The 14,045-nt window shown below is 43.0% G+C and overlaps 1 protein-coding gene across 4 annotated transcripts in view; it reads left to right on the top strand.

Annotated features, from left to right (window-relative positions):
* The window catches only part of LOC132398264 (muscleblind-like protein 3), a 134,266-nt gene that overhangs the window by 96,485 nt on the left and 23,736 nt on the right, over positions 1 to 14,045 (top strand). The window contains exons 5-6 of one of the 4 annotated variants that reach the window (XM_059977414.1): positions 8,401 to 8,446; positions 10,056 to 10,091. In XM_059977414.1, coding sequence (XP_059833397.1) covers positions 8,401 to 8,446; positions 10,056 to 10,091 — 82 coding nt within the window. Of the gene's footprint in view, positions 1 to 8,295; positions 8,447 to 10,055; positions 10,092 to 14,045 lie in introns of all 4 variants that reach the window. The other 3 variants (XM_059977411.1, XM_059977415.1, XM_059977413.1) reach the window with 3 other exon arrangements.

The following is a 14,045-nucleotide window of genomic DNA, read 5'->3' as shown; positions in this document are numbered from 1 at the left end:
CCCTCCCCTTTCAGTAATCCTCTCCATTCCCAGACTGACTTATCAGTCCTTGGCCTTCTTCACTGCCAGGGTGAGGCCTAACACAAACTAAAGTAAGAACATATCATATTCTGCCTTGGTAATCAACAACCCAAATGGTGTGAGTATTGTATTTCCCTATTTCAGGATACCTTTCCTATGTTCCTGTACACCCTCTTTCTTATGTTCCTCCAGTCCTCCCATTTTTGTCTCTCTCTCACTCTCTCTCTCTCTCACTCTCTCTCTCTCTCACTCTCTCTCTCTCTCTCTCTCTCTCTCTCTCTCTCTCTCTCTCTCTCTCTCACTCTCTCTCCCCCCCTCCCTCTCCCTCTCCCTCTCCCCTCCCCCCCCACTTCCATCTATCTACAACCCACACATTTCACCCACTAGATATCCTCTCCTCATCTGGTTCCAGTTAGTCTTTACCTATTTACTAATGGTTTCCATTATTACCTCCCATATTGGTAACCTTCGCGCTCCTGCCAATATCTGTCCGATACTCACCTTCATTCTTTTCTTTCTGATTTGGTTCCATCTATCCATCATCTTTCATCACTCCTCACTCCACCTGTCACTTACTAGCCCCTCTTTTACACTTTCCCTCTCCTCTTTATATTGGCTACTTTCCCTCGCCACTCTTAGTCCCAATGAAGGCTCTATACCTGAAACATCAACAGTTCCTTCTCTCCCACAGCTGTTGCTCAACCCACTGCATTTGGCCAACAGATTGTATGTGGTTCTGAATTTTTGTCTACCTCTGATAAATATTGACTTCCTTGTTTATCAAGAACCACTGGCTTAGAAGTATTCAAAGCCACTGCTCCCACCATCCTTTTGATGAAGAGAGTTCCAAAGATTATGGCTCTGCAAGAGAAAATTTCTTGCTGCATCCCCATCTTACATGGACAACCCCTTGGTTTGAAACAGTGATCATCTCTTTCTAAATTTTCCCTAAGGAGGAAATATGCTCTCCATATCTAGCTGCGGAGTCTTGTATGTTTCAATCAAATTCCAAGCCTCACCTGCCCAACCATTCATTGTAAGATAATCTCTCTTTTCCCAGTATTAGTCTAGTAAATCTTCTGTGAACTGCTTCTAATCTATTAACACCCTTCTTTAAATAGGAACGGAACTGTACAAAGTAGTCCTGATATGTAGTCCCAATGCTCGATATAACCAAAACATGACCTCCATGCTTTTGTACTCTGTTCCTTTGGAAATAAACATTCTGTTAGATTTCATAATTTTACTTACTCAACCAGCATAGCAGCCTCAGATGGAGAGCTAAACAAGAGCATGGCACTCTCCTCCATACAGAGATGAGGAGAGTTAGAATGTTGGCATTAAGGGGAAGAAGGGTATGTTGGTCATTGAGGCACTGAGCAATGTTTCCTTGAGTTAAGGTGTAGTGTTTTGACATTTGAGATAGGATGTAGAAGATTGATCTGTGAGGAAGAGCATTAGTATTGTTCTTCAATGAAAAAATACTTGCTTTGAAATTCTAGAGCACACAAATGAGTTGGGAGGTATTGAGATCAGTGTGTTGGAGTTTGGAGGACTGGAGGGTTGGGGGAACATTGGAGTCTTGGAGTTGTCTAGAGACTGGGAAAACAGGCATAGGGAAATGGGATCAAGACTCGGGCTTTATGGGATTAGGAATGAGATTGGCATTAGAGACACTATAGAGAGGCTGAAGGTCTTAAGGTAGTTTGGGAACTGACAGGAAAAGTGTTCCACTTGAACTGTTTAAAGGAGAAGGAATGTTGGTCTCCAAGTAAGAGGGCAGTGATAAAATTTGAGGAAGAATTCAGTGTTGCTCTTTGGGGAACGCATACAAAATACTGGAGGAACTCAGTAGGCTAAGCAGCATCTATGGAAAAGAGTGCTGTATGGATTGCACTCTTTGCCATAGATCCTGCCCAGCCTGCTGAGTTCCTCCAGCATTTTGTGTGTTTTGCTCAAATTTCCAGCGTCTGTACTCTTCCTCGTTGTTTTGCTCTTTGGTGACTGATGGCATTTGCAGTAGGGTGTAGTGCATTGCTCCTTGAATGAAGACAGGAATCACTCGTTCATCACATGGCCATCTTTTGAGCCCTTCCCATATCAATCCTAATTCCTTTTGTGTCTTCCACTCATTAAAGCTCCCTATCAAATAAAATATCCATGTCTCTAGCACATACTGGAGTTCCTGAATTACCATTCATTGTGATGTTTATGTAGCTACTAATCTGCTTAGCCAAATCTCCATCTCCACCTTTTACTGCTGTAGTCCCCTCAGGTTACCCTCCATGTCTCTGCCTCTTAAGTCTAGAATCACAGATGAACAAATGAAATACAGTAGGTAGATAGTTCTACCTTCTAACATTCAGATCTATCTGTAGCATCTATTATGCTACCGGCCATTTTACTCCACGAACAACCCATAAAATGCTGGAGGTCAAACAGCATCTATAAAAATGGGCAATCCACATCTTAGGTCAAGACCCTTCATTAAAACTGGAAACTTGCTCCAGATTTTCAGCATCTGCTCTGTCTCCTGTGTTTTCCTTTTACTTCCTAAGATTGCTCCAAAGGGATTTGAAGATGGATTAACCAGGTTGGATCTTTATTCACTGCAAATTCAAAAGAATGAGGGGTGATCTTATTGGGAGGAGAACATGGGATTGAGAGTAGATACTGAAAAGATGTTTTGCTTAGTGGGATATCTAGAATTAGTTTCAGAATCAGGTGCTGGAATTTTTGAATGGAAATAAGGAGGAGTTTATATACTCGGATGATTATGCATCTTTAGAACTCTTAAATCCAGAGTAATGTGTTTGTTAGGTCACTGAATTCATTCAAGGTGGAGGCTGGCTGTAGTCAAAGGGTATGGAGAGAGGGTGGAAAAGTTGAGGCCAAGATTGGATCATCCATTGAGAGAGGGAACAGGCTTGAAGAGTTGATTAGTCAATTCCTACTCCTGTTACGCATACATTGTAATTCCAGAAACATGCATGAGCAGAAATGTATCTTTACTTTTCCTATTAAATGCCTCCTCTGTCCCCTCCACTCTCACTTCCACTAACAGGTGTGAGGACAATGGAGCACTTTTACTACTATATTAGATGCCATTCACACTCCCTTCTCTTCCTTGCCATCAACCTTACCTGCTGGGCCAAACCTGGAATGCTATCTTATCCCTCACATTCTTCTGTTTTATTTTTACACACTGCCTCAGCTTGAGTATAAACTCAGTCTTCTGCACCCTCAACCTTGCTGACCCACTCTGATTCCATTCCTCATCCTTATGTTACTTGACATTGCTGATGTTTTGCTGCCCTCCAGGTTACTTGACAATCACCTGTCCCCTCAAAAGACTAGCCTTTGGCTTCAGTGCTTTTGCAAGCACTTGCACAACAGCCGGCTCTCATCTTCCCCAAATTCATGCTGTTTGATGCAGTGCTCCTTGTCAATTGGGTTGCCTACTCTAATCAAAACTAGCAGTGGCATCCTTTGTAACAGTGGTACAGATGATCCATCTTTCTTGCCTGATGTTACCTTTGACAGACAAGACTTTGTGCTCCATTCACAATTCTGCAGCTGGGTGGGACTACACGTACATGGTTCCATTCTTAACCCAGGCTATGCCTTCTCCTTTTTCCACAGCTTTGCTTATGTGTGTTCCCCAGAGATTCATTTTGAGTCCCTCCTACTTCTTGATCATACATTTGCCCCAGGCAATATCATCTGAAAATGTCATCACTTTCCAAATATGTGTTGGTAATACCTTGCCTGACCCCTGTCCCCATCATCTCTCCATCTGATTAGCCTGAGTTTCTGGAGGGAGAAATCAGAAGATCCTTCCTGTTCTGATAATGCTGAGGTAGTCATAGTCCATGGATGGCAGCTGGGTCCACTCTTGCTATCAGCCACCAATTCTCACTAATCCTGCTAATCTCACTAATTCGATATTTCATTCTCTCCACATTCTCATCGATTCCCCCCAGATTTTGCAACTCTCCTACACAATTTACAACAGATAATTCCCACTTTTTTTGGAGGATCAGGGACAAAAGTGTGGTGAAGCCCCTCAGGTTGACAGGGAGAAACTCTGTACAGACAGCGCCTCAGCTCAGTGACTTACCCTGGGTCGACATCAACTGCCACCTGAAAATACAGGGCACCTGTCATGAGACAATAATCCCATCTGTAGGTTTTCCTGCAAGAACTTCCCTCACTCGTTGCATCATCCTCACTGGATCAACAAATGGAACCACCACCACTCTATTCCTCTCTGCTGGCTAGCAAAACTATAGGAGCCTTTCACCATAAGGAGTGCAACAGCTTAATCTTCATTGGGCCTTGAACATTCATCTGCACAATGTCTAAAAAAATGGGTTGCCATACAAAAGATAGGTTAACGCAGTTTTAACTGATTTTATAAATAAGTTGACACCAGTTTTAACGAGCATTTTAGTAGAAAATGTTCATCCCCATTGACCATATTACATTCTATTCCACCTTCACAATGGTAGTTAGTGATAGATTTGCAATACTAACTGATAGCCACTTATTTGTGAGTTCACAAGATATATACTTTGAGGGTGAGATAGTGTTTTTTTCAGATACTGTTGAAACCAGAGCCCATGTCGTACAAAATAAAATTCATCTTAACTCTTGGTTCTATATTCTGCATTGATGTAGAATGCCCTGGACAGAAGCTCTTATCTATCTAATGCTTTGAAGTTTATGTAATGCATTTTAACTTCATTTTGAAAATATTTTTCCTTGTGTGATTCCAATCTTCTATGTGACAATGGTCTGTGTAGATAGTAAGATGTCTGTTTTAATTATAACTGCTGATCTGCCACAGTAGTAATCACCTTTAGTTAAGCATGTTGTTACTTTCAAGATGTTGTATAATGCATTCAGTTCTTTTCTTTCTCTCCACCTGCCACACTCATTGTCCCTATGACACACCTCTGCTTGCTGTTTATGTTAATACGCTTGAATCCCATTCGTCCATTGCCATCCATGTGCTCGCTGCCTGCTAAATAAGACTCAGCCAGCTGTCAGATCACTGAAGCGACCCCTCGAGGCGACCTTTGACCTGGTACTTGCACCTTCACCTTCTTGCTTTGCATGTGGCCTTTTTTTGTGAGCATGATGCTAGAGTGCACGAGAAATTTTCATTTGCCTGGCGGTGTAATTAACCTTGAAGACCTGGTTGTGTAATTAACCCTGAAGACAATCAGTTGGAAATTGCTGTGCTCAGAATGTTCAGCTTTGGTGCAAAGTTACATAATGGAATATCCTAAGGGTTCAACATGAAGAGGTGTGGCTGCAGGGAAACCTGTTTCTGCAGAGTAAGAACCTGGTTAATATCTTTTTTGGGTCTGCTTACCATATGATCCCCTTAAAGCATTGAATAAAACATGTACAGGAAACTGGAAGTGTCTCAGATGATGGTTAGTCTTTCTTAACATGGGTTGGAATAACCTTCCGATGCATTGAAGGAGAATGAAGGCGATTCTGATCAAAGAGCTGATGCTGCATTCCAAAGCAGGTTCGGCCTTATTATGTAATGTGGGCAATAAAGAGTAGAATCCTGTTAAATACATTAACTCCAGACAGAGGCATGCTAACCTTCTGGTTGAGATCACAGGACATTTCATTAACAATGAGACACACAGCCTGAAAAGGTAGTGGAAGCAGATTCACAGTAACTTCCAAAAGGGAATTAAATAAATCTTTGAAAAGGGATGTTGGAGAAGGTCAGGAGAGGGAGAGTAATTGGATACTCTTGGACATCAAAGAGCTTGCACAGATCTCTGTGCCATGTGGTTCTAATGGGCAGCCTTCAAAAAAACACAATCAATCCCAAAAGGTTGCCAAATTGTCAATAAAGGGTGAACTATTCATTGTAGAATTCAGCAATTCTTCAACACTCAAAAGTGTCGGCCATCTGGTTGTAATTCATAAGCTAGAGTTGGACAATTCCAACCGGACAAGTTAAATAAAGATATTTTTTCTTGAGTTTCTCACTTGCCATGATCACAAATCCCCTTTGAGGAAATTAGCTGTGGTTGACTGGGCCAAGAAATTCATCTGCACAGTGATTTAAAAAAAAATATTGCACAGATATATCAACCCAAATTTAACCGATCTTACACATAAGTTAACCCTGGCTTTAACAGTCTCATTGATGCATTGTTTTTCATGTCCCAGTGACTGTTCCTGCTCCCCTGGAATGATATCAGCAATGATGCCCCACTCAATCTTTGTCTCCAGTGAGATCTCCGTCATGTTGTGCTGATTCACTACAGAGGAACCAGCTACTAATGAAGTGGAAGGCTCAAGTGCACATTATAGGAAGCATTTTAGTAGTTAAAGGCAGAATTCTCTGCTGAGCAGGCTGACCGGGAGCAGGATTGCATTTATCATGAATCCAGAGAGTATAAGCAGGCTGTCCATCAAAATAAAATGGCCATGAATGTTACGAGAAATCCTGCAAAAGGATCTTTGCATGTCAGATGAGGAATGGGTAAAGCCAACATCGAATTGCAAGGTCTATAAATGCTTGCACTCTGAGAACCCATCACTGGAATCTCTTGGCCCTTCCTGCTGTGAATATAAAAGTCTTGTTCCCCAAAGATGGGAGGTTTCTCCGCTTTGTACGCGGAGCTATTTGTGACCTGTGGAATGCATAGGTGAGGAACAAAGTGTTAGGTGAGGCACTTTCCACAGCACAGGTGGTCCGCAGGGATCCTGAGGGTGACACTGTAAATGTGGTGCAGGCATTGATGTTTGTTTGCTAGACAAACCCCAGTAGCAACAAAAACACAGGTGCCTTTGATTCTGAAAGGCTTGCTTTAGGATCGGGCAGGACACTGCTCCCTGCTGCATGGCAGACGTTAGGAATAACTCAGTGGGCAGAGAGGGAACCGGCCATCTTTTTTTTGGTTAATGCAACTTGACATTCTCATTTGGAAGGGGCTTCCTAAGCTGCATTGAGAGCTTCCTAAGCTGCAGGCATGTAAGACTGTTACCCATACCCTTACAGGCTCCTGCTCCCTGGGCAACTTCTTTGTAATCTTTGGACCGTTTATGCAAACCTGTTCTGGTCTGTGCAGAAACAATCCAGAGCAGGCTCCTGGACTTTCCTTCTGAAGCCCGTGCCTCTGGCTGCCCACCCCTCAAGATGTCGATGTTTTCCTTCCCCTCCTCCCCCCTCCATTTCACTTTTATTCCTTGATCTGTGGCCCTTTAAGAAATTCCGGAAGTAAATGCTGTGCCAAAAGATATGACTGACAAGTGAATTTTGCCCCCAGAGCTTGCAGTTCCCTGAAATAGAGTGGTGTTACATGAGGGAGCCCATTAAACATGCCTTTGGATTTAGCACTAATACATCTCGTAATTTGTATTTGAACATTTTCAGGAGTCTGGTAACACTGTTTGAACACCGAAAAATAACTGTAGACTAATTTCTGCTCCTTGGCTTCTGGGCACTGCAGTTTTACAACAGGCATTTACATCTGCTTCTCTTGCTCCCTACCACTTGCAGCTGCTTGTTGGGCTCCCATCAATGTAAAGCTTGAATTTTACTTCATTCAGTTTTGGAAGGTTGTTAAATATTTACAGGACTGTTGATCATGTTGTAAATAGGCAATCTGTGAGTGTGTGGGTCTTTCTGTGTATATGTGGTGTAGAGAAATAAATTTACCTTAACAAAAGTAATATTCTGGAAAGCTACTTGTGTTAAATTGAACAGAAAATACAAGTACTCAATCCATGTGGATATCGTATTTAGTGTTAAGAGATTTAAAAGGAATGTTTTTCTGAAATAAGCCCTGAGACTTTACATCTCTAAGTTTTTCAAATCCCCTGCCTAGAGAGAACCCTGGCTACGTTTATTACCTTGCATGAAGTTTTAAAGTTTTCACTACATTCAATTACCAAGCCTGAAGTGGGCCGACTGTTTTCTTTCATTTCATCACGGAAACTCATCTGTCCCTCCTCCTGCGTCTTAAGCTTGGTGAACCTTGTGCCCTGTTTTTATACTAAACACTGTGAACTGAGTGTATGGCTCCACTCTCAATTCTCAGAAGGCATCTTGCTTCTCTTGCACATCGTCCATGGTGTCTGCTTCAGCTGCTGCCTTGCTTTAGCTTCTGCAAGTCACAGGAAAATGACAGGCCAGTCGGTGTGTGTGCGTGTGTGCGGGTGTAAGTTTGTGTGCATAGTTTGGTGCATGCATCATTTATTTTCTACTTGTCTTAATCAATCCCTCATCCATAGGCTCTCCAGCCTGGTGCTCTCCAACCTTTACCAAAGAGGCCAGCACTTGAAAAAACCAATGGTGCCACCACAGTGTTTAACCCCAGTGTTTTCCACTACCAACAGGCTCTAGCTAATATGCAGCTGCAACAACCAACATTCATCCCAACAGGTTAGTCCATTATCACTTGCGCTGTTCATGCATTCTCTCACTTTGCCTTTGGAAATCATGTGACCTCACTATTGGGGCTTACGACATAAACATTATTGAACCAGTTTTAATGTTTAACATAACTGCCGTCTTTATTTAGGATTTCATGGTGAAGTATATATAACATTATTTTTCCGATCAAGCTTTCAATTAAATGTTGCTTTTTAATTTTATTGAAGTAATTTTCACTGCAGCTTCGGTATGTTCTTATCTCACATATTGTCCTAGATAGGTGGTGGGCTGGAGACACGTCTCTACCAAAGGAGGTGTAAGGTGCTCCTTCCATCCACTAGACTGCAGGTCACCCTCGGGCACAGTGTAGCGCCTGCTTAGCCCCCCCGATCAGGGTCACATGAAGCCATGGGAGCAGGAGGTGGATGGTCATATGAGCAGCTGGTGCATATCACGTCCCAATTATGCAACCACTGATACCAGGCAGGCAATCTCTGAAAAGCATTGATAATAGCTGGGGCCACTGTCTTGTAAAGATACTGTCCAGAAGAAAGCAATGGCAAACCACTTCTGTAGAACAATTTTCCAAGAACAATCATGGTCATGGAAAAACCATAATCGCCCACATCATACAAAACGGCACATAAGGAACAAATAGATTGTCCTAGAATATAGCAAGAGCCAGGAGATCAGTGCTTGCTGTTGGATGGAATGGGTGGGGTCTTGGTCAGAGCAAGAATAGCTGTCTGACATTAGCCAAGCTTAATTGTCATCATTTCTGAGATGAAGCAAGTTAATGATATTATGAACTTCCTGGGATGGATGTGTTACCTTACAACTTGAGAATGAGCACTAGGACTGAATTCCTTGCGTGCAGGTCAAGTCTGCCAACACTTACCGCCTGGTCTTGCCCAATTATGTAAGTGAGCTTACCAAAAAGTACTGCCATCTTACAAGCTGCAGGCCAGTAAAAGAGTTAGAAATGTTGGCGTGGTTCCATACGTCAACATTTTCAATGTTTCTGTTTGGACATTTCTTTGTGATTTTCAGTAAACAAATTGGAGTGAAGAAAGTAATTCTGCTATATTTTAGATATGTTGTAAAGTTTGCTTTTCAAGTGGTTTTGATATTTTCAGGACACACAAATTGGACTTGGCCTGGGATTCGGAATACGTGGGATTGCATCAGGACAGTTCTGTGCCCTGTCTCATGGTAAACAGTGAGCAAGAAAAGCAATTCCAATTCTGCATTCCAAGCCAGGCCCAATTTCACTGCCTAAGTGTCCTTAGTGAGACCGTGTGAATTAAGATGCAGTTTGTAAACGCTGCAAGGTATTTAGATCTTGCATCTTCTGGGTAGGAACCAGCAACATTCTATTGCTCCACTTACTAATGCAACTGATTCTTGCTTCACATCAATCTCCCAACAAAATGCTGCAAATCTAGATGCTTCTAAAACTAATCTCTAACCTTGCATGTGCTGAGGTGATCAATGAAGCTGATTCTACCAGCCTTAATGTGCGAAGAGAGTGTATGTGTGTGTTTGTGTGTCCACTAACTGTTTCTAACCAATGTTTTCTTTTGTTTATCCTCTCCATGCTTCACTGCATGATCTGCAGGCTCAGTATTGTGCATGACTCCCACTGCAAGTGTTGGTAAGGTTGCAGCTGTTACTCTATCAAACATTTTGACCTTTCTTTAACTCCTTTGAGTTTTCAAACATCACTGTGTATCTGTGTTTGGAAGTGTTGGCTTCACTCAGTATTCCATTTCAGTTTTCCCACACAAGAACATAAGTGATTAAAGCAGGAGACCTTCGTCCCCATTTTACTGCCAGTCAGTAAAATGGTGGCTGATCTTTTACCCCAGCCTAATTACCTGCACTAACCCAATACTTCATCTTTTCTCAAGCCTATCAGATTCTAACGTGGCTAACAAAGCCAGCCCCACAGCTGCACTCATCCAGTTCATTCTGGATCTGTTTATGTGGAGTTTGCACGTTCTCCACGTTTCTCTGGGTGCTCCAGTTTCTTCCCATATCCTAAAGATAAGTTAATTGGCCTCAGTAAATTGTGTAGGTGAGTGGCAGAGTCCGGGGGAGGGGATGACTGTTGTTGCTGACCATACGATATACAGGGTAAAACAGTTTAGCACAGGGTCAAGCCCTGTAGCCCATGTCTGTGTCAGATGTGAGTCCAAATTAAAGAAAATGTCATCTGCCTGCACATGATTCATACCTCTCCATTCCCTGCATACTCATGCATCTGTCTGAAGCCTCTTAAACACCACTATCATTTCTCCTTCCACTGCTACCCCTGGCAGCCTGTTCCATGCACATCACTCTCTGTGTAAAAAGCTTGCCCTGCACGTCTCCTTTGTGCTGGAATAAAATGTGAGTAATGTAGAATTAGTCTAAATGGGTGGTTGATGATCAGCACAGATTCAATGGGCTGAAAGGACTGCTACCTCACTCTCCATAACTCCAGTGACTTTGAGCTGGAAGGCGATAAGGAAATTCAAAATGGCAGTGGGGAGCCTCATTCACTAGAGCCCCAGTTGGTTTCCAAAGGTACGCTTTAAGTATTAGCCTGCTCCAATCTGTGTTCCCAAACAGTGGAATCTGTTCAATGGTTCTGTGACTGCAGCTCACTGAGAGATCCAACCAGCTGTGGATGAATGAATGAAGCTTGGGCTTCTGATTTTTGGAACTGCTGCATCAGAGCAGATGGCCACAAGGTTTAACTACTGGGAAGGTGTACAGAGACTGGGCATGCGTTCCCTTAATTTGGTCATTTAATTGAAGTATTGCAGCTGACTAAATTTTAGGTGGCAGGATATTTGGAAGGCAGTTATTTTCCTTTAGAATTGGGGTCCTTTGGTTCTTCAGGTCAAATGTCATGCCTTGGAGTGTGTTCAGTGAAGTGGGTGTTCAGAGAACCCACAGCAAGATCAATGTACCTCTCCCATAGCGGAGTACAGGACAGTTCTCGAAGTGAAGCACATCCTGCATAATTAGAAGATTTTGTCAGTATGAAAAGGTGTCACAGGCATGGCAATGGAACACTTCATTGAATTCTTTTTTTTGCTGATCTTGAGTTTAACAACCTTGTTGGATAGTTTATGTTCTTCACCTCCATCTGTCAGCTGCTTGTGGATACTTAGGTGCGAAAGTGCCTGTGATTCAGTTAAAATGAGAGCCTTCTCAGTCTCCTGCTGTCTCTAGTGGGTGAGGCACCTCACACAACATGGTTTGGCTCAGTTTCTGTGTTGTGGTTTAATTCTAAAATCAGGCCTTAAGTCTCAGGGTTGGAGTTCTTGTGCCACTGCTTAGGAAGGGAATCTGAAATCTTTCTCTATTACAGTCCAAATTTTTAAGGATAACTTTCCTTGCCCTTTCCTTTTCTTGCCAATGGGAAAGAAACCACTTGCAAATCTCCCCTGATGTCACTCAAACCCTCACTCTCTCAGTGTTGCTCTTCATACAAATTTGTGGGAGGCTAATTGACCTGTCAATGCCAGTTCTCAAGGTAATTCTATCAATCCCAATCTGCAGGGTATTCCTTGTACAAGTCAGTTAACTCCCCACCTATTTCACGGCACTCACGTACACTGTGGGTAGTGTACAGCGGTCTGTGAGCTTGCCTAGCTCCGGGTGGTTGGGATGTGAAGCACCAGGGGAAGGCCATGCAGTCAGAGCACAATGTGGAAACTATGCACAGGCAGGACAGGAGGTCACGACTGAACCCTGGTCTCTGGAACTGTGTGGGAAGCAGATCGATCTGCTGCACGGTGTCAGTCTATCCTCAGAAGCTGCGATCAAAGACTTGCCCTGCTGGCTTTGGGTGTATATTGCAGATTGGTTATATCCAACTCTTTCCTTATGGACTTACTCCGGTTCCTTAATTACCAGTTACAGTTTAAGCTTTAACTATGTGTATTCTCAGTAGTTCCAGCACCCTTGCTAATCAGCTATCACTTTTAATTACAATAAACCAGCATATTTAGTACATGGGGGAGATGCAAGTACATATGTTTTGGCCTTGTGCATGAAGGAAACAGATCTTTCTCAAGAGTTCAGGCTAATCAGAAGCTATGTTGAAGAGGGAAATTGCAGGAAAATGGGTCCTTCAGCCCCCTGAGTCTGTACTGAACATCAATCACCTTCTTACACGACTCCCTTATTAATCTCACTTTTAATTCTTGCAAGCTCATTAACTACCCACAGGCTCTACCACTCACATTCACAATAGGGCAATTTACAGCAGGCAATTAACCCACCAGTTCACTTGGTACAGGTGTGTGGGAGGAAGGTAGAGTAGTAATGGGGAGACGTGCAAACTCCACACAGACAGCGCCCAAGGACAGGATTGAACCCATGTCTCTGATTCTGAGAGGCAACAGCTCTATCTGCTGCCCGGTAGTTCCTCGCTATGTGGTCTTCTGCCAGCAGGTCTGTGTCAACAAGGAGATCCAGGAACACAGAGCATCTACTGGGTAGCTAGAAGAGTTCAAGTTACAGGCCACACTCCGTTCTCTCTGTGTTATTATGTTCATTCATGGCCTGTAACAGGGCCATTGCAGTGTAGTCGTCGTTTCCAGGTTAGGGTAACATCTCTCTTATTGGAGGAAGGTAGAGGATCGGTAGGTGATAGTAATTTACTATGCCAATTATACCTGCCCTTCTAGGAACTGAGGCCAAATTCACAGCCAATTACTGGGTCCTAATCTTTTCCTACAAAATGGGCCTATTTTTGTCAACAAATATTCAGAAAAATGGCAAGGTGGAGTTCAGTTTGTTTTACTTGGAACAGTTATCGGCAGAGCAGGGAGGAGGAAATGTGAGAGGTTGTGATATAGCCTCAGGAAGAAATATAAGACAAGGACATCGTACATATGATGTTGTTATAAAACATTAGCCAGGACTGTGTGCAGTTCTGCTTTGTCACACAGTAGAAATGATGTAACAGCACTGGAGAGGATGCAGTGGGGATTCACCAGGATGTGACCTGGATTGCAGTGTCTCATTTATAAGGGGAGACTGGAAAGGCTGGAATTGCTTATACGGGGAGGAGGAGGCTGAAGGGTAACTGGAGAGAGTTATGTAACTTTCTAAAGGGTATAAATAGCTTTTTTTTCTTGGTGGGGTGTGTCCAAAACAAGAGGTATAAGTTGAGGGGTAAGAAGCTTTGAGGGGACTTGTGGGGGGTTTTTTGGTTGGAATCGAAAATGTGCTACCTAGTGAGGAGATGGAGACAGGGACTCTCTTGAGAAGCATCCAGACAAGTGTACAGAGAGCTACAGACCAAGTACTGGTGAATGGGACATCCGATAGTTCACACGGACATGGTGGTCTATGTGTTGTGTGACTCTGTGGTTCTGTAAATGGACAGTGACTGTTTGAAAGCAGAAGCTGACAGGAGGAAGCTGGGACTGGAGGTGAATAGGACTCACTCTCCCTGCAGGATGAGTTGTGGGGGGACAGACAAAGGAATCTGAATACACATCTCTTTTAGTACACTAGGTATATGGCTGAGTAAATTAGATTTAGACAGAAACACAATTCCACAGTTTTCACCATTCCTGGATATATTCTAGCTCCCACTCCCACA

The sequence above is a fragment of the Hypanus sabinus genome, chromosome 8 (genome assembly GCF_030144855.1).
Source record: "Hypanus sabinus isolate sHypSab1 chromosome 8, sHypSab1.hap1, whole genome shotgun sequence".
Lineage (NCBI taxonomy): Eukaryota > Metazoa > Chordata > Chondrichthyes > Myliobatiformes > Dasyatidae > Hypanus > Hypanus sabinus.
This window is presented reverse-complemented; position numbering and strand designations above follow the sequence as displayed.